General features: G+C 37.8%; 1 protein-coding gene across 2 annotated transcripts in view; it reads right to left on the bottom strand.

The window, feature by feature from the left end:
- The window catches only part of ECHDC1 (enoyl CoA hydratase domain containing 1), a 36772-nt gene that overhangs the window by 8533 nt on the left and 6210 nt on the right, over positions 1 to 22029 (bottom strand). For both annotated transcript variants that reach the window (XM_009999113.1, XM_009999112.1), the window contains 3 exons: positions 18950 to 19092; positions 14289 to 14341; positions 12266 to 12346 (listed from right to left, as the gene is read on the bottom strand). In XM_009999113.1, the coding sequence (XP_009997415.1) occupies positions 12266 to 12346; positions 14289 to 14341; positions 18950 to 19092 (277 nt within the window). The remainder of the gene's footprint in view (positions 1 to 12265; positions 12347 to 14288; positions 14342 to 18949; positions 19093 to 22029) is intronic.

The raw sequence follows: 22029 nt of genomic DNA on the forward strand, positions 1-22029 counted from the left end.
CAAAACAAGATGCTAAAATTCTGAAAAGCAGAGTCATATATAAAGAAAAAAAAGAAAGGAAGATGGAATAACAAGAGTTGGAGGCAGAAACAGAACACAGAAACATCAGAGCAGAAACTGATAAATAGACATGAGCTGTTTCAGGAGGAATATTGTCTCCCAGAATAAACAGGAGCTTAAGGCATAGATAACTATTTATTGCCCAGACACTGAGGCACTGAATCGAAGATGAGCCTCCAAAAGAAACAGAGTCAACTCAAAGAGGCTGCAAGATCAGAGTTACAAAGGAAGCCACTCCAGGGAAGAAGCACAAAAATAGTATTACTACTAGAAAAAGATCCTGTGAATAACAGGAGTTCAATTATAATAGGCAGATACAGAAATCTGCATTCCCCCCAAATGAGCCTCTCATCAATAGCAAAGTTAAGCACTGCTAGGAAAAGGCCTAACAGCAGCAAAAAGGAGGATGGTAAAGCAGCAGAGCACACTCTCTGTGATCTGGCAAGACCCAGACTAAAAACTGGTCCAGATGTGACTATGTAAGAATGGCCAGAGAAAAAAGCCTTATTTCTTAAGCACTTCCCTAATCAAAAGGAGGTGGCTAAAAGAGGGCCAGAAAGACTGTTAATTTGAGAAGGATTATGGAAGGAAGGAAAGATACACAGGGGAAGAACCTGTTGTTAATATCCTGCAAGGGAGATGGGCAGACTCAAATACAACCAGACAGGTAGGGCCCCCCCCAGATCTCCTGCAGACTCCCTGTCATACTGGCTGTCATCCACACAGGGGGCACTTCCAATCTCATTCCAGACCAGAATCTCCCAGAAATCAGCTACAGATGGAGGCTCACCCAGCAGACCTGGATTAAGGGTCTTAAATCCAATTCTTTACCTCAGGCTGACACATTCTCACCTAAGAGGAGCCAGAGAGAGAAAAGCATGCTAAAAATAGCTATGTTGTTTCTAAAAGGGATAAATTAAGCTGAATTTTAGAAGTTACAGAAAGACTTTTTCTGCAGCATGAATGAAATATTGAATTAGATGTCAGATCACAGGGCAAGAAATAAGAGGCCCAAAAAAGCATGACTGATTAAAACTCCACAAGCAGTATTAAAGAAAGATAAACTTTTTCTTTTTTTTTCCAGGCATTTTTCAATAAATGGACAGGAAATAAAACTATTTGGCCAAACCACAAAGCAAATCTGCCACATTTCCCAGGCTGATACTTGTTGAGGTCCACATGCAATGCCCAAAGGGGTTTCCTGCAGCCCAGCGTACTATCCCCCCCATGGGGGGCTGTGACTGCTGGGAGGGCTGAAGAGATGGGGAAAGAGCTGGTCAGGGGACTTCTGCAGCCCCCCTGCCACTGCCAGGCAAGGCAGCACATGCTGCACCCACACATCGTGTGGCCCCTTTGCAAGCTGCGTGGTGTCATAAAAGCTGTGTGAGCCACACCCCACTGCCCTGCCACCACTCTCACACCTGAGCATTCAAATGAGCTGAGGAGACCCAGAAAATGGCAGAACAAGTAAATTAAAAGACTTTGTCCCCAGGTGGGGAGAATAGAGTATTTCTATGATTATACAGGTAGGAATATCAGCTCCCCCATCTGTCAGTGATGCCTTGGATCTGCCTGACAACACCCTCAGTACACACGTGAGGAAGGAGCAGTGTGGCTTTACAAAGGCTTACAAAAAGCACATAAGGCTCATACCACAGTTAAAGGGCACACAGAACAGAAAGAATAAAACTGTTACACCAGGGGGGTTATAATTCCCCGCAAGTGTGGAGTAGAAACTCTGAAACAGCACAAATCACCAGGGCCATCACGTGAGACTGCAGCCCCATTGTTCTACACGTAGTGTCCTTTCTCCCTGCAGTTGTATGACAGTGATCCACTGGGCTAGACTCCATTTCTCCTCCCCTGCTAACAACTGATGTCTTACTAACACTCTCCTTCTCTTTGCATTTCCAGCTATTACTTCATTTTTATTGCCCTTGGTGTCAGTGGGTCCCAGCCATGGGCACACTGCAATTCTTTTCACAGTAGTTCTCATCTTGACATAGCACTCTGATCTCACCCATGAAACAGGTCTTGGCTATTCTTTGCAGGCTGCCTAAGTTTCAACAGACAAGTCAGTGCCAAAATAATGTTCACATAAAAATTACTCATGCTGGAAATCTAAAATTTCCTTCCAAAAAACAGGGAACTACAGCTATTTGGATTTCATTCAAGCAAACATTTTCAACAACAGATATGCCTTTTACACTAAAGCAAAAATTTCCATTAGAAAAAGATGCAGTGATATTTTACAGATTCTTTGCTGAAAAACAACCACTTGGAGCTAAAGGTATTAAGATAATTGAAATTTGTAGTCAAATCTGAATGCTGGTATTCATTTAGAAAGCAAAAAAGCACATTAGAATTTGTTTTCAAATGTAAAATATTGTATTTTTTAAAGTATGTGCACACTTTCATGCAGGATATACACCCATGTTTCTAACTTCAGTTTCCAACATCTTTGTTTCCATCATATTTTTATCAAGACCAAAGAAAACCGAAAAAAAATTATCCTAGACCAAATTCAAGAGTCTGTTAAAGTAGGAGCATTTCAGTCATATTATCTGCTCATGTCTGCTGCTATTACAAAAAGGGGAGGGGAAGGTTCCAAACACTTTGGCTCAGAGCGTGGCATCTAAAACGTCAAAAAGGCAAAGATCACATCACTCGCCTGAGCTCAGCTGACTGGAAAGGAACAGCATTTCTTGACATCAGCCCTAAGAGATGCAAGGTTTGAGTTGCTCCAATACTTTATGATGGATTTGATGTATCATATTTCTGCAACCCACAGCATTCAAGGATTAAAATACATCGTAACATCACACTAACAACCTGTCAGAAGACCTAGGGTAACAAGAAACACTTTGAAATTCACTTTTATCTGCCTGCAGTGCTACTGAGGCTGCATTTGCACATCCTACACAGCAATTTCTGACTAAAGCAAGAAGAGATCATACACTTATCTGGAATCACTGGTGATGAAATTATAATGAAATGTTCCCATGTTGTCAGGATCCCAGGTTAATAATCGCAAACAAAAAATGCCAAAGGTTGTGGTGTTTCGGTGTGGTTTTTTTTTGTTTTGTTTTGGGGTTTTTTTGTGTGTGTTTTGTTTTTTTTTAAAGTGAGCACAGTGGCTGTGACCTAAGTTTTAATATTTCCAGATATGATTTCAGAAGTTTTGGGTTTTGTTGGGGTTTTTTTTTTGGGGGGGGGGTGATTTTTACAAGAAATTATCTCATTTACCCACTTATCACAGGCAAATTGCTTGAGAGACTTAGTCTTGGTTGACTCCAGCATTCACATAACAAAAAAAAAAGCAATCCCCCAAAAAACCTGTAAAGAGCCTGAACTACAACCATAAATCCTTGCTGCTGTGCATCTTTTGGAACATCACTTTCATAGCAGAGGAACAAGCAGAAGTTAATATGTCATCTGTTGCTACCAGTGCATCCTAATGCACTAGAGAAACAAGCACCAACAAAACAATGACCGGGATGCAGTGCAATATTGGCATTAAATCCCAGTCTGAGATCTAGCAATGCTATTGAATAACATCAAAAGGCAGGACTTCACCTCAGGAAATCTCCTTACAAAAGAAGGATTGAAGTCCCATAGCTCTAGGATAAGAAAGCCTTAAGAACATGTAGCAAGTTACAACTGGCAAGAGTAAACCTTTTATCCACTTGTTTTCCACAGAAATCTCTCTCTCCAAGTTTTGGTACCTGGCAGCAAATCTGACAGTGGGTTAAAGTGGCTAGAGATGTATCTGAATGCCTTTCTATGACTCCTCTAAATCATATTTAATCCTACACTAGATAATTCAGTTCTATGGTTGGACCTGATGGTTTTAAAGGTCTTTCCCAATCTAAATTATTCTATGAAACTTTAATGGGAATCTGGGATCTTGGGGTGCAGAGAAGATGGAAGACAAGACCCCTTTAGGGAATTAAAATGTGTATCTGATAGCCAACAAGACACTAAACACTACCATGATGGACACAACTTGGTATGTTAGAAGAAAATTGTTTATTCTTTTGAGAATATATTGTCACAAGCCAGCTGCTCATACTGGATTAGAAAAGGGAATTAGAAAACACACAACCCAATTAAAAAGTAATGTTTGGTTTGCTTCTTGCAGTTCTTTTGCTCTTCCATACTAGGAGGGGGACACAACAATCACATATCTCAAAAAAGGCATAAAAGGGATAGAAAATATGACATTAAAATTCTACTTTAAAACAGTAACTTAGTTTCTTCACCTTTTTACTTTTTAATATAGTGCATTAGTTCTATGTGGGGCAACTAAAGCCAGCCTCAGATTGCTAACTGTTGATATGTTCAGACTGGCTGGATCAGAAATAGACATATTTTCATCCAACTATAACAACCTCCACAAATATGCCTAAGAGTGTGATTAATTCTCTTATCACCAAAAGTATTTTATTTACATCTTTCTCTCTATTTCACACATATACACACAAATTCACACTACTTGAAATTACTGCTTTTTCCTCACTCTACATGTTTGCTTTGTGCTTCTGAGTATGAATATCAGCACACAAAACAGAATTGGAGTAAAACACCTAATAACAGACCATGGATGCAGCAGAAGTATACACAGTAACCTATTTGGATCCTACAGAAGGATACACCAGTTAAAGCACAGTAGGAATTTATTTAACAGAAGAAGAACTTATAATTTTATTTATTCTTACTGTGACTGCTGAGTTACAGCAGTAGCAATTAATTTCTTACTGACTACAGAAGCCAGGAAGAAGTAGGAAGCTAAAATCACACAGGTTTACAGTTTCAAACAGTCTGCAGTTTTGTTTCCCAGAATTTTGGATAAATCTGGAAGGAACAGGAACACTGACGTCCAGCCTGCAGGGCTCCAAATATTCACAAAGACAATGGGTTTCTTTGGACTGGGAGGAAAAAGAAACGGGAGTGAGGAGAAGACTGGAAGTTGCAATTATGATGGCAATGTGTACAATTATAGTAGGTTGAGATCCACACAGCAATGCCTGCTTACACTTGCAAAAACCCACAGTAATTGAGTCATTTGGGGAACATTTGGTCATTTCAATGAATAGTAACTCTCATGTGGACAATTACCATTTAGATATCTACAATATTAACTATGTTTCTGGCGTGATAAAGAGAGAAAGACTTATTTTCATAGTCCTTCAATAGCATGTGATAGAACTGTAAAATGAGGTAAATGAGGAAGACACTCTATGGAAATTCATCCACTGCAAAGTCAGGCAGTTAAAAGCTGTGGGTTCAGGGGAACCTGAGGCTATCTAATAGCTCCCTAGAGCCAAAAGGAGAACATTGTATCCCCATCCTCTCCTGTGCTTTGCCACCTCCTCCAAGAGGCATGAATTCCTACTTTACACTGGCTCCAGCCAATACTATATCCCTTTACAAACCCACTATAAGGACAGGAAAAATCTAGGCTTTCTGTTGCTTTTTAGTGAGATAATTGACTCACACAGGCATCTTAACTGGTGCTTGGAAAACCAAAGAGCAGCAGTGAGTTAGGAATGGGCAGCAGAGACTCCATCCTCCCACATCAAGGTGAGCTGTTCAGACAGTCTGTCCTTCTCATAAAGTCACAGCTCAACATAACCCCACAACAGGATCAGCAGACTGGAATGCCCAAGTGCTTCTTAGACTTCAAATTAACCACTTTGTGAAGCTATTGCATATGTATTTTAAAACGGCTTTTTGGTAGTGAAGATCAGCTATAGGGTGTCAAATGAAAATATCTGCAGGCAGTTTATTTAAACTGGGGATCAGTCACTTTACAGATGCAAGCATAACAGCTTCTTTCTAAACTAATTCTCCTAGAACCTTGAACGCTTCCCTACAGTGTATCGACAGTCCAGTCTTGGCAAATATCAGCATGGGTCTAGCTCTGCATTCCCTAACCTAAGTTTTCCATTACCTGACCTACCTCTGTTTATTATTACCATGCAGCACAGAATCACCTACAGACAGGATTGTTTAACAGAAAGGATGTTAAGATTGCATGGTAGAAATGGTCTAAAATGTAGACATATGCTGATAAAAATCTCATTCACCCAGGAAAAGATGATTTGGCCTCCTGAAGGAAAAGAAAAACCCACAAACAAAAAAACTTGGATTAAATAAATCCCCACAAAAAGACAACTTCAGAAAGAAAACGTCAACTCAAATTCATGCTTTGTTGCTGTTATTTACATTTCCGATAAAATCAAAGTGATAAATTTGAACTGTAGATTATGTAAAAAATCCTCTGCCTGGAAGATTGTAAATACATGAAATTCAAACCCAAATGAAAACTGGTAATAAAGTGAAAAACTAACACTAGCCCATAAATACAAGCCCCAAAATGTCAAGTGTGCCAATTAAAAAATAAGAATAGTCTTCTTAAAGGCAGGCAAAAATCAAGCTTTTAAAACCATTATCCATCACTCTGAAAATTTATCAGAAATTCATACTAACAAACCTCCCAGGGCTCTAAAAGCATGAAGGTTTTACATATATCTATATCTACATACACACACATGCACTCAGATTTGGCTACTGATTGTTCTCCTGATGGTGCACAGCAACATTATGAAGTCACATCTAATGAAAAGTGCTTTGTCAGCCTGGACTTAAGAACTCACGAATATGTGATCTCTATCCCATTACATGAATACAATGTTCTGCCCAGTGAAAAGAGCTACTATACACTTAGGCACACTTATTTCAAACGGCAGCATATTGTGTACATAAAAGCTCCTCCTGCTAAAACTAAATGCCAAAATCTTGCACACAGAGAAGTATTTCCAAAGAAGCTAGTGGGTTGTGCTCTGATGTTCTGAAACCTATTCTTGGAAAAGCTTATTGTAGAATACTAATGTCTTTATAGCTTTCCCCCCACCCACCTCCCACTTTTTTTATTTTATTTTTTTTATTTTAAAGGAGCAAAAACTGAGAAGTCAGTTATAGTGGGCCTACCTCTATGTAGAGATTATATTATCTTCTGCTCCTTTAATTTAAAATAAATTCCATTTAATGCCAGAAACAAATGCTTGTAAAAAATAAAGACAATTCATCACCAAAACACATGCAACAAAAGCTATTCAATAACAGTGCATTTCATTGTATCTCTTTTAAGGCATTTTATGGAACATGCCTAACACCTTAAAATGTAATACTAAGCATGCCATGTATTTCACAAAAAATAAACAAAACATCCAATTAAAAGGCAGCAAGGCCAATTTGATAAATGCAGTATTATTAGCATAAGCTTTTTCCCTTGTTAAAAGCTTGGTTCTGCCCTTCCTACAGATACAGGGGAGAAGTCTGCTCAGAAAGCAGATACTTCTTAAAAATCAATGGTGCTTTTTATGAAGCAGGATACTACTCAGTGCTAACAAGTGTAATGAAACTGGCCCTTTGCAACTTAACTGTGGAACATCAACTACAGCTGAAGAAATTATAGTTGATTATTCTGTTTTCTAAAAAAAAGGAAAGGAGAATACTGTTCCCTCTACTTAGAGTCCATTTTGAGGTCAATGGTAAGAGAAATGGGTACTTTTGTGTCTTCGCACATGGAGACACCACCTTTTAAATTGGATTCACATGACAGCAACACATCTCTACTTTGAATGCAGTGGCATTAAGAAAAAGGGGGTAGGGAGGAAATGACCATATTTTTCAGAAACACTCAGGTACAATGGAAGTCCATATGCAAAGTGATGCAGGACCAAATTTGCAAAGCTGTAGATGTGTCTAAAAGACCTACACAGACATCACCCCAACGAGATTTCTTAAAGGCATCAACATGAAACAGAAGGCAAGACAGTTCAGAATTCAAAGTTAGTTATTCTGGCTGTTGGCTGGAAGTACACTGCAGCCCCTGTGCTCAGGGATCTAGTAATTGCACAAACACATAAATTACCAAACTTTCTCTGCCCTATATCTACCTGTCAGCTTATTGCCCAAAACCCCACTACAATTCTTGTTAAAATTCCTTTACCAACCCTGACAAAACAGTTCTCCTTAGCTTAATTCATTGTGAGATTTGGCTACTGATTGTTCTCCTGATGGTGCACAGCAACATTATGAAGTCACATCTAATGAAAAGTGCTTTGTCAGCCTGGACTTAAGAACTCACGAATATGTGATCTCTATCCCATTACATGAATACAATGTTCTGCCCAGTGAAAAGAGCTACTATACACTTAGGCACACTTATTTCAAATGGCAGCATATTGTGTACCTAAAAGCTCCTCCTGCTAAAACTAAATGCCAAAATCTTGCACACAGAGAAGTATTTCCAAAGAAGCTAGTGGGTTGTGCTCTGATGTTCTGAAACCTATTCTTGGAAAAGCTTATTGTAGAATACTAATGTCTTTATAGCTTTCCCCCCACCCACCTCCCACTTTTTTTATTTTATTTTTTTTATTTTAAAGGAGCAAAAACTGAGAAGTCAGTTATAGTGGGCCTACCTCTATGTAGAGATTATATTATCTTCTGCTCCTTTAATTTAAAATAAATTCCATTTAATGCCAGAAACAAATGCTTGTAAAAAATAAAGACAATTCATCACCAAAACACATGCAACAAAAGCTATTCAATAACAGTGCATTTCATTGTATCTCTTTTAAGGCATTTTATGGAACATGCCTAACACCTTAAAATGTAATACTAAGCATGCCATGTATTTCACAAAAAATAAACAAAACATCCAATTAAAAGGCAGCAAGGCCAATTTGATAAATGCAGTATTATTAGCATAAGCTTTTTCCCTTGTTAAAAGCTTGGTTCTGCCCTTCCTACAGATACAGGGGAGAAGTCTGCTCAGAAAGCAGATACTTCTTAAAAATCAATGGTGCTTTTTATGAAGCAGGATACTACTCAGTGCTAACAAGTGTAATGAAACTGGCCCTTTGCAACTTAACTGTGGAACATCAACTACAGCTGAAGAAATTATAGTTGATTATTCTGTTTTCTAAAAAAAAGGAAAGGAGAATACTGTTCCCTCTACTTAGAGTCCATTTTGAGGTCAATGGTAAGAGAAATGGGTACTTTTGTGTCTTCGCACATGGAGACACCACCTTTTAAATTGGATTCACATGACAGCAACACATCTCTACTTTGAATGCAGTGGCATTAAGAAAAAGGGGGTAGGGAGGAAATGACCATATTTTTCAGAAACACTCAGGTACAATGGAAGTCCATATGCAAAGTGATGCAGGACCAAATTTGCAAAGCTGTAGATGTGTCTAAAAGACCTACACAGACATCACCCCAACGAGATTTCTTAAAGGCATCAACATGAAACAGAAGGCAAGACAGTTCAGAATTCAAAGTTAGTTATTCTGGCTGTTGGCTGGAAGTACACTGCAGCCCCTGTGCTCAGGGATCTAGTAATTGCACAAACACATAAATTACCAAACTTTCTCTGCCCTATATCTACCTGTCAGCTTATTGCCCAAAACCCCACTACAATTCTTGTTAAAATTCCTTTACCAACCCTGACAAAACAGTTCTCCTTAGCTTAATTCATTGTGCAAGTAAAAGATACACTTCAAGTTTCTGCATACAGAGAACTCAGAACAGGTACTTCATTGCAATTATTTGTAAAATTGCATCCCTGAATCCAATACCACAGAATGGCTGCAGTGTCATGCAGAATCACAAACCTACACTGGCATTTGGCAGCAGAACCCACAAGCCATCTTCACAGGCTCAGAGAGAATATTCAGCTCTAGCACACTAAAAAAAGTTTAGGTTTCTTGAGACTGTTCTAAAAACCTCAGCTGTCCAAACAAGTTTCATACCTGCCTGTTTTTACATTACTCAGTTTTACAGAAATAGTCAAGATAAATAATTACAGTGTCAGAAGCCTTATCTTCCCAATTTTCATATCAGAAAACATCTGAAAGGATTTTAATTACCTTGCACTTGTCTGTTTTGGTGTGGATTTTTTCCAACCATGTTTATGATCTTTATAAGGATGTCACAGTTATACTGCAACAATTCATAAAGCAGCTAAGATTGAAGATGTTTTGAGAAGACCTCTTCCTCCAGATCAAAAGTGGAGTGACCTAAGATGCTTTCACTTTTAATCACTGCCCTTGCATCAGCAATAAATGTTTCAGAGTTCATGCAGCCCTCCCTAATCCAATTTTAAATGAGCTGGCTTAAAATGGAGTAAGAGACAATTAGCTACAAGAACTGCCAGTGGAGGAACACATCAGTAATATCTTGAAATATTTCAGCTATTTTAAAATTGGACTTGTCCACACTTCTACTTCAGTAGAGGTGTGCATCATGCTGCCAGAGCACATTTCAGAGAAGGTACTTAACACCATTTTGGTTCAAGTGAATCACTTCAGCAATAAGCACGGTTAATGTAGTACAAACTGGCAGAGATACAAATAAGAAAATATTCCAGGCCAATACCAAGCAGTTTGCAACCGTGAAAAAAAGAAGTGGATTTGAAAATTTAGAATTGAAAGCAGCCACAGCTCGCTCACTTTGTTCTTAAAACTAAAATATCCAAACAGTTTATTCACACAAGAAAACAAAACCCTCTGTTCTCCAGCTTATCTTTTGGCATCAAGTGGCTAAGGAGAGAATACCTAATCCACTAATGCCTATTCATAGTCCTCAAAAAAGCCCCAGGTTTTGTACCCCAGTATTAAAAGTCTCAAGTTCAGGAGCAAGAGCAGCACCAACTATGTTTCCCGATATTGTTGTTGTTATTAATTAAGTCCTATTTCCTGCTCCTGAATTGCTATTACTTAGTTGCACTGGATGGGTGTGTTAGAAAGTAATGGAAGATGGATCAACAGCTGTAGTTACTATGAAAATTATGGCAGCACATCAGAGGAACTGCAGCTGCTCAATTCATGCAAATAAGAGCTACTTGACAATGACTATAATTACACAGCATGTCAAACAACATAGCTGGAGTAAAAGTAGAGAGTACATATTTTAGAAAGCCAAATGATTTCCATTTCATTATGTTCCCATTCCCTAAACTCCTATTTAGGGATAACAGGATTCACTTTCTGTGAATTGACTCACAGATACAATAAGGTCTACTAAGTCTCCCAGGTGCATTCTCCTGTCAGTGCTCCAGGTGTCAAACAAGGTACCTCTCTGCATGTTTACCAGGCAGTAACAACACAGCCTGTACTCAGACGCCACAGTCAGAGCTGGGGTTCCAGTCCACCAGCTGCTGTGTGGAGACGAAGGAAGATCTGGTTGTATCCGGTTTCAAAGCAAAGGAGGATTGCTTCTGAGTAGCTTGGACAATGCAGATGCCATCTCTACCCAAAGCCTGCTCCTGATACCTGGAACAGCACTGTAATACTCATTTGCTTTGGTTTGAATCTAAGTTTGGGTTTGAATCTAAGTACTTTCTGCTTGTTCTGGATAATTCCTCTCCTACTTCAGGTGCCAAGGCCCTCTTAAAGAGCACATATTCTTCTCCTAGACAAAACATAACTAAAACCTTCTCATCTTGTGAGGAGCTGCACGTGGTGCTTATCCTGTTACATCTGTAGGCTGTTTGCACATTAGCAACTGTTTAAATAAAGTGACATTTTATTATTTTCGTTTCTTCCAGTTCCTGTTCTGCTTTCAGCCTCTTTAATTAAAACCCTCTGTATTTCACTATTTGTTTCATGCTGGCAAATCCCTACACCTGCATGGAAAAAAAAAACAAACACTGACAGAACCTCATGTGCTTTTCTCTGCACCTCAAAACCTCTTTTCAAAATTCATACAGCACAAAATTATGTTACAAATAATAATCCCAGAACAGGAAATACCAGACTAATGGAGAGTTTCATTTATTTATTGTTACTTATGACAGCCACTTAAAGAAACATAAGGGGATACACAATTTTGCAGTCCTACCTCTCACTCAGGGGTTAGAAGTTGGATCCATTTGGTCTATGACACAGTAATTTGCTAAAGTTCCTCACTGCTCTTGTTTTATACAGTGATTCAAACTGTATGATCTGATAGTAAATAATGTTTCCCATGCTATCAGAAAACCCAAACTGTAAAGTCTGCTTACAAAGCCTAGTTCCTAATGCCTTGTAACTCAGGGACCTAACTCCCAATATAAGTGGTACCTCAAGTTTCCCACATTTCATAGGTACATTAAATCATGGACCCAACATGACAGCTACTTCAATTATCTTACCTGAAATCACACGCTGTGGTAAGTTCTGCTCCTCCTCCAAGAGCTTTTCCTTGGACTAGTGCAACAACGATCAAAGGCAATCTGCATAGGAGAGTTTTGCAAACAAAATGAATGCTTTTAGTCTTCCAGAAATTACAAAAGGATTAAAGCAAACCATCTTTATAGTAAAGGATCAGAAAAATATACTATTCCAACTAATTAAAATAACTACATCTTTGTGGGTAAGTAGCACAATACCAATTCCACTTATGCTAAAATAATTATTCCATAATTATTATGGAATTCCAAAATAAAATAACAAGACATATATAAAATTGACTCAAAGTAAAGAAGATAACATACAATACCAGGAAAAATACATGCTACAGATTACACCTAAAAGATTATGTGCAAGGAGTGATAGGACAGGGACACAAGACCCCACACTAAGCCAGTACACTACAGAAAGGGACAAGAACTGCATGGCTGGGTTATCCAAAAATAATGAGATTCAGCATGACACCTTCAGCAGCTTCTTCCGAGTGCTATCATCTCAGTCACCAACAAATTTATTTTTACACTGAACAAAACCATCCTTTGAGGATAGCAACAATCTGTTACCTTTGATGGTGGTGTATTTAATCACACTCACGGTATTTAATTTTGTTCAAGGTAATTCAAAGGACATAGGGAAGGAAGAGTATGTAGGGACAACCCCTTTCCTCACTGCCTTTGTGAAATGAATACTGGAGAACAATGACTGACTTAGGACAAGCCAAGTTCCCTATGAAAGGAAGACAACTGCTTAGTCCCAGACTTTTGCATGCTGATACAACCATTTTGTCTTTTACTACAAAGAAACATTTAACTCACTGAGCATTTCTGAAAACACATTCAGAAGGCAGCTTCCCAATTGTGACCACATTTTTGTTTCAGTTCTACTGAAACAGAAGCACCAGTGATTTGTTATGGTCCAAGTTCACTTACCTGCTGCAAAACACTTCATACACAAGTGAACCCACTGAAAGAGGGTAACCTCATTATTCCTACAATCTATGGGGAACCAGAAGATATGAGTCCAAGTCCCCTGTATCCACATTGATCCATTTGAAGCGCCTCTTTCAAGATCACAGTTAGCCTCAGCTCTTTTAGAGGGAGATTGATCCCATTTACAATGGATGTCCCCAGAGAGCAGTTCAGTGCTCCCCCTGAACCACAGCTTCAACATACTCTAAGTCAAGATGCAGGAGGAAAGGGCTTAATCTTCATACACCTTTCTCCTCTTTGCTTTGTCCCATTGATTTTGATTATACAGAAACCAACTTATACAAATCTAATTCCAATCCTTAGGATTCTGTACAATATCATTACTACTAAGTCTCCAATCTCCTGCATAGTTCTATAGAATAATGTTAACTCATAAAACTTTCTCATATAGATTATTTGAAAACAAAGAATATTTATCTTCAAAGTGCTCTGAGCACATAAAAAGACAGACTCTACCACACATGGATTTAATAGAAATGTGATTCTTTTAAGGGAAGTTAAATCTGAAGGAAAGAAAAAAAAAATGTTTTTCAGAAGTACCAGATGGTAGAACTGAATACATTCTCTTTATGAAGTGGGAAGATTAAATAAATATATTTTTTAAAATGTTACCTGTGTAGGCTGCATAAGCTGGCCCTGCTTGTTTTTTTAAGAGCTACTGACTTCCACTGAGTTACAGAAGGCAGCATCAGAAACTTTGAAGGCCTAGATTTCATTAAATCTAGGTATCTCCTGGCCCTCCACATAAAAGCCTACAGGTCTGTTTTTGTTTTTTCTGCTCCAGTTTCTGGGAAGTCTAATGGTTGCAAAATGTCAAGGTCTAATTTACATCCATAAATACCTGTCTCATCAACATGTGAAAATACAAGGTCTGGGATCCAAAATTATATACTTAAAACTATGTATTTAACCATACATGTCTTGTTAAAAGAGTTATCCAAAACATATCCCAATCCTTATTATTACTTCATCATGAAGAGTAAATAAAATATCTTACCTCATAAGTCTAGTTAAGGTGTTTTGCATAAACATGCACATATTCATTCCATCCTACAAAGAATAGGAAATTAAAAACATGTTAAGTGAAGCAATTAAACACACAGATGGAATAGACAGGAGTATTCATTATATTTACTCTAGCTGGTTTGGTTTTTTTTCTCTTTGATTAATCTTGCCTGAATTTCAGCCCAACCCCACTACACACAAATAGAAAACCTAGTACAGATCAGGTTAAAAAAAAACAAAACAAAACCAGAACTCGACCAAGTTATATTAAATTAAATTATTAGTTAAGCCAATGTTGAAGTAATTGCAATACTGAATTTCTAAGTGAAATTTTACATCCTTTCCTCTTAATTTCCTTTTCTCACTCCCAGTTAAAAACCCATACCGTTGAGTTTTAAAAGTCTGTATAGGACCACAGAGTGCTGCATATTTTTTATTGCTCCAAATCCATAAAGTTTTAGACAAGATACAATTTACCAACTACATTTTTTGTTTGGGCCAAAAAGCATTTCAGACAAAAATACAAAAAACCCATACAAAATCCAAGCCTGGAAAGAAGATTCTTCTTGTTTCTCTTCTCCTTTATGTTTTAGATCAGTTTGCAAACTCTCTTCTAGTACAAGAACTAGAGGGCTCCAAATAAAATCAGTTGCTGTTATGTTTAAAATAAAGATTTCTTCCTACAGCATGTAGTTAAACTCTGGAACACTTTGCAGCAGGGCACAGCAACCTCTAAAACACTACATGAGTTCAAGAACAACTAGATGAATTCACAACAGAAAAATTGACAACGGTTTTTGAGTACAAGTTAACACCTCTAGCTCTAGAAGTCTTAGTCACAAATTTCTAGGAACTATTTTGAAGCAAAATCACAAATCATTACCTATCTTACCTTGCTTGTCCTTATATTCCTTCCCAGGCATCCAGTATTGACCAGGAACTTGAAAATTGACCGGGCTAAATCAGACAGTATGAACACATTCATATACATACTGAACTGGATACACTGAACTACACATGTGCCATTTAATCCAGTTTTTTTTAAAAAATAAATGTTTGGACACCATATCTAGTAAAAGATCAGCATATCTTTTAAAAAAAGCCAACACAACCAAACCGAAATGCAAACAGTAGGGAGAAAAAGAACAAAAAAACAAGTCTTCATTGACATTTACTAATTTTGAAAACACAGTTTTACAGGGGTTGGCAAGTTAAATAATATGTCTTTGTTAAAAGCTTCTGACTCATACCTCAGGGAAAGAAAAGATTTGAAGTAAATCTTCAGTACTGCTTGGAATACGCCTTGAGACAAATGACTTGGTCAACTTCAGTTGACTAATTGTTCATTTAGTCTTGTGTTCCTAAAACCTATTCTGCCCAATGCCAACCAGCATGATAGTGTATAGGGATAGACTTCTGACAGGTAGAAGTTGCCACAACAATCACCACACGGAAACCAGTGAATTCAGTTTCATTGCATTGCAGGCCTGCTTGAAAAATTCAGCCTATATTTATTTACAAACAGGCTTTTATCTATCACTGTAGCAACCTCCTACATCCATTAAGACTTGTAGCAACATTTCCATTCCAAATTAAGGAACAAATCCTCCATGATCACTGTCTGCACACTTAATCAGGAAGAAAAGTGTTCAAAACCCACACAAACTTAAAAGGTACTTGTTCTCAAGACATGGACTTGCACTATTCTCATACTACAAACATGAGGACGAAGCTGCAAAAAAGCTCTTCAGAGAAAGCAATTTTTTTCTTCATCACAGCAGTCCTTGCATTCAAATCGGCCACCTGAATCCATGCCAAAATGGTAATTAAAGATTAATACCAGAAGAAACCAGTTTGATAAACACAGTTATGACTGAGCAGACCAAAAAAAAAGACTTGCACTATTCTCATACTACAAACATGATGGTAGAGAGATTACTGTGTATCACATGGAAAAAATTATTGCACAGAAAGCACCCTGAAAAATAAATCACAATTATTTGAGTCCTGGCCAACATACCCTTCAAACCTTCCTGACAAGAAAAATAAGGCTACTAGTCAAGAAGATTTTATCTGCATAAGAGAGGTGTTCACTGAAGCCTAGTGGAATAATCACATTTTCAGTGCCGTCCTTGGAATAAGAAGAAAACTAACAAGCAGAACTTCAGGTAAAATACAGTATGGATTTGTGGAAGAAAAGAATTAATAATTTGCAGTGGGGCTAGGGGAGGCAGCAACCTTTGTAAAGTAGAAAACTACTCCTGGCTCTTTTTGCTGCAAGAGCTTAGAGTCCACTTTCACCACAGATAGTTTGGAAATACTATTCTATCTCTTACTGCTTGGAAGTTCTCCTTCCACAGCCTACTCTTTGGAAACCTCTGTCCTAGAGCTTCTAGACAGGGACCAAGGAAAGTGAAATTCTCCTTCATGCCTTGTTCTTCTCAGCTGTCCTTTCCAGAGCTTCTGTTGCTTTTCAGCTAGTCAGCTTTTCAAGTCTCCCTCCAGAATTAAGTTATTGCTCTTAGGAACCAGGCTTACAACGACAGAAAAAATAAAAATGAAAATAATATTTTGCTTTCTTAAATTGCACTATTAATTTGCCTTCTGTGGTTTGTAGCACTCACCAAAGACTAACAGGCAGGGTTTGTTTCAGGGGTAGGAACAACTGACAATGGAAGAAATGGGACAAAGAGGAAGGGAGAAGGAGGAGGAGCCACTAGGGGGCACGAAAATCCTTGAGCATTCTTGGCCAATATTCTGCCTCTCCTGCACTACAGGGAAAGGCAAGCTAAATCGTAGATTATGAAAAATACAATCTCTCCTCAACCAACAGGTTGAATTAGAGTGTCTTCTGTAATTACTAAAAGCTATGGGTTAAACCCCCTTGCAAAATTTTAAAGGAAAAAAAACCCAACAGTTCACGCACAAAGCTATTCCTTTTTATTTATTTATTTATTTTCCTGGGGGATGCCTGTGGACAGAAAGCTTATCCTAATGCTCTTTTAACCTGAAACCAGGCAAAACTCTGTCATCTGCAGTAAGTTATAGAGAGCAGAGTTCTACAAGACTAGAGAACAGCTAAAGCTGTTCCTTATTCAAGTTTTATTTAATAAAGATTATTAAATCCCATCAAACAGATGGTTTAGGAGTTGGCTATTGTCAAGAAACTCTCAGTTCTGGCTTAACAGTTTTGATTCTCCCAATGAAATAGAAAGCAATTATGTTTAACTGTTCTTGGATTATTTCTGGTGACTCTTACTAACAAGAGATCTAGATTCTTTCCAGAGAATTTGCAACAAAGTTTTAACTAATACCTACACATTTAATTCTGCCCAGCATATACCTATTATGGAGCCTAATCCTTAGAAGAGTCCTCTCAGTCACTGCAATGACTCCAAGTCACAAACAGACCAAATACTAAATGTTCAAGAGAAGTCAGAAGCAGAATCACTGAGAATTACTCAATGTAGAACTGAAGTAAAGCCTAGACTGTAGATAAGAAAAGAAACAGTCTGTCCTTGGTTTCAGCTCCCTTTCTAATGCTATAATGCTAAAATAAACTGGAAAAATTAAGGTTTTAAAGAAGTATTAAAAAAATCACAGATACATCTATTTTTTTTTTAAATCACCACTGCTTATAAAGTGCCCAAATGAAAACTCCCTGAAGAACAGGGCATCTCCATATGAAGAAAAGCATACCATTCAGAGCGTTACACAAAGGAAACAAAGCCTCCTCTACTTTTCAAAAACTGGACTATCCTATTTTTTTTTTTTTAATCAGGCCAGAAATATTTAAGGCATTTTGGTTTACATGATACTTAGTTTCATCAACAGATAAAAATTATCACTGAAGAGAAATACCAAACTAATCAGTTTTGAGTTGATACTCTTACTGTAATGTTCAATTAAAATCAATTTGCAAGGGCAAATCCTGAAACTTGATACTGAAACAAAAAAGCACCAGGATGCCAGTTACCCACTATTGCAAACCAGGATGTACAAGCAGCACAGGAAAGCCTCCTTTCCCTGTCCTACTCCACACATTTCCAAGAACCACAAATTAACTCCTAAAAAGAATGACAGCACATGTGAAGCCAAGACAGGCTGGCACAAGTGAAAACACACCATCAAACCTTGATCTCTTCAGCCCCATAGTTAGATACATAAGTCCACATGATTGCACTCCAAGATCAATGCCAAAGGTCTACAGCACAAGAACTGTACCTGTCCTTCTATGTTCTGCAGGTCCAATTGAAACCCTTCTGTAACAGCAGCCATGCTGCTTAAATTTGTACTTGGCTTTATGAGAGATGATCACTTGTATCTACTTTTAAAGGTCACACTACTGAAACATAGGTTATTTGATGTGTAAATTCACCATTTAATGCTCTGCAAAAATGAAATTACATTTTTTAAATAAAAGGTTAAAAAGAATACGTAATGTAAGAATTCAGTGTTAGTAATCAATTATAGTATCACTTAAGCCATGGCTTAAAGGGTCTGCCAGCATTTTTCAAACCATTAAAAGCTTTGTTCTGTGACTTGCATGTAAAATTGGAACAGGAGCATAGTGCAACACTTCTGTCTGAAGGGGATATCAGATTATAAGATGGCAGATTTTTCTTCAAAAACTTAATTTGCATCACTACTTGCCTGGGAGTTGGATATTGCCTTGACAGCATTCAGATCAGATCCTGAGCAAAAGGTGTTTCCTGCACCATAGATGATAAGGCCTTTGCCATCATTCCAGTTTTCCAGCTCAGTTACCCTTTCCTGGAGTTCTAGCATCATAGTGCCTGTAACAAAAAGGAAGAAGCAAATTTTCTCACAATTTATCATCACTATGCTTTACATTTTTCACCACCAAAATCAAGTTATCATTAGTAAGTGTTGGGCTTAAAAACACAAAGGGAAGTAGCACATTAAATCCAACACACAAGCACTGACATGCTTTTTTCACAAAGATGCACTTCCTTAAAATTCTGATGCACATTCTGCAATTTGTGTTACACTCTCACACACATACAAATTAAAAAATGCAAGGAGGCAAGTATAAAGTCTATAGTATTTATTCTTGTTTGCATATATTCTGGACACATGAACTTATACATGTATCTATCCAGATCTGTCCATCTAGTCATTCTGATGTTGCTGTCATTTCACCCTGTCCAAAGAAGCGGCACAGTACAGAAAAGAACCATGTGCAAACTGGGTTCAAGGTACAACCAGTGAATGTTAGTAAAGATTCCTAAAAAAAAGGTTAAAGATCAAACTATGTTGGAGGCCAAGGATATTTAGAAGTTCTCATCCAAAACAAAAAGATGTATTTCAAAATAGGAGCAAAGTACTGTTCCTCTTTTAAAAGGACCTGAAAAAACACCAAAACCAAAACATTCTAAAACATCTTGGATTCCCTCCCTGGTAGCTTTCTGGAAAGGCTCTCCTTACAAAGTATATCCTAGGCTCCAAATGTATGGATTGCACAGTAGCAGCCTTCTAATTTCAGAAAGTAGTCTATACTCTCAGCCTTATCCTTCTTTGACAAGAACTGAGATGGCCAGGCCTTACTTCTTCAGAGAGAAATGTGCTTTAGATAAATACCCTCAAGGACTCTCTCCTTTTCTGTCATGAGTGTCTACTGTCTACGCCTGCATGCACAGAAGTCATCCTATTCTAAAGTTGCCCGTTAGCAGCCATCCTCACATAAAGACTTTTTTTTGCTTTCCTGCCTTTTTTTTCCTTGCAATTCCTTATGAATTAATCTTCCCAAGACCAGGTTAAGAATGAATTCTCAGTCAAGCACTTTCACCTAAGGCTTGGTCTCTATCAAAATGTGCTATTTCAGTGATGATGTTCCTGAGGAGGACAAGAATTAAGTTGACATTACATATTACATACCAGAATGACACTGGGTTGGTTTTTTCCACAGGTCCAAACTAAGAACCTTTAACAAATCCCAGCACTTTCACCATTTTCTTTCCCTTCTGTACTTAAAATTTTATCATATTTTTTGTTTTGCACATTACATTTCCTTTTATTGAATTTCACTTCGTTGATCTTGAGCTCTTTGTTGTAGTTAATCAAGATCACTTTCAATTCCACTCCTCTGCTCCAAATAATAATCTTGCAAGTTCTCCCAATTTGCAGTCACAACAACTTCAGCATTTCACCTTTTATTCCATCACCAAATCCATGAATGAAAATTCCCAAGTTTTCTTACAAAAAAAAAAAAGGTACTTTAGCTGGCATCCGAGCTTTGCCAGAGTCAAGATACAGCATAACCACTGTTTATGGTGTTTTTAATAATTGAAACAGCAAGGTACTGAAGAGCCTTTCCACAGAGTATCGTGAGTCAAAAATCTACTTAACCAAAAAATGGAGTTTACAAAAAGGAACCATATGAGCCAGTTACATGCAGCAACAGGGGACAAGAGACAGTGACCAGAACCTCCCTCTTCGGAAAGGATTCCTTCAATTACTGACAAAACTGAACTATAATTTTAACAACATAGTCCATGACATTTGATATAGTGATGAGAACACAGTACTAAAGCAAATCCTCATTCTGCCAGTCTTGGTCCTTCACTATTTGGTATCAGTAAGTTTGTGCTCTTCATAGAATTAAATCTATTTGGAATAATAATTTGTTTGCATCTTAATTACAATCTGAGAATAAATGCTTTGAAGTCACTTCTAGAAAATGAAATTATTACCATTATTATCCAATTCCTGCAGGCTGCCTTTCTTCTCAAACTAAGTCTAATTTTAGTTGTGGGAGAGGTTGGGCTGCTGAAATTGGCTCTATTAGGCTTAAACTGACATTGTTAGCATTTGTTTCTAAACAGACCATTTCCAACAGGTGGTTATCAGATTCCAATTAGGAAGAGAAAAAAAAGGCATAACACCCTCCACATTGCCCATGAGCAATTTGCCAACAACTTTGTTCTGCATTTGGTTCCACAATTTGCTCAAGCTTAGAATAAACAATTATTTTGAGATAAAAAGATGCTGTATTGAGTAAATGCCTGGCAAATATTATTTCTCTCACCAGTTTAATGTTGTTTTGCAGCTTTCTAAAGGAAGTGTACATGTACATATAAATTCACATCTGCCACTATTGAGAAGCTCTGAGACACAGAATAAACAGAATTTATTTGAGAGGGAATATCTACAGGCTTTGGCTGATGAAGTCAACGAGGTCTTGATGGGACAATCCAGGGGTTGTGCATGCCATCCTTCTTCATATTTCTCCTGAGGGCATTAGTTGATACACAACAAAAGAAAAATGATCAAGTGCTTGTTCTTCAGCAACTATGGTTTACAGACAGTAATGTTAAAATGAAAAGAAGAGCAGTACAAATATGCCAGACCATCCACCACAGCAGCCAGGAGGCCAGCATGATTTTGTTCCTATTCTCCCTCCTGTAACCACAAAAGCCCCGAGCAGAAATGCACAGTAGAAAGAAGCGGTAATCTCTTGAACTGCTATAGTAAGATTCTCCAGAGCAAATTTTTGTGGCTATTACCTATTAAAATGGAGTACTGATTTCTACAGGACTCTACACACTATTGTAAAACAGAACTGCCTGATCCCATGGCTCATTTGCTCTATGCTAATAAGGGCCTGCAACAAAGATAGAACAATTAATTTCCTCACAGGTTCTGTAACTCCTCTTTGCTACTAAAGCATCTAATTAACATACACCAATAATTTATTTTCTCAGCAGTCCTAT

This window comes from Chaetura pelagica, unplaced genomic scaffold, assembly GCF_000747805.2.
Source record: "Chaetura pelagica isolate M959 unplaced genomic scaffold, ChaPel_1.0 scaffold90, whole genome shotgun sequence".
NCBI classification, from domain to species: domain Eukaryota; kingdom Metazoa; phylum Chordata; class Aves; order Apodiformes; family Apodidae; genus Chaetura; species Chaetura pelagica.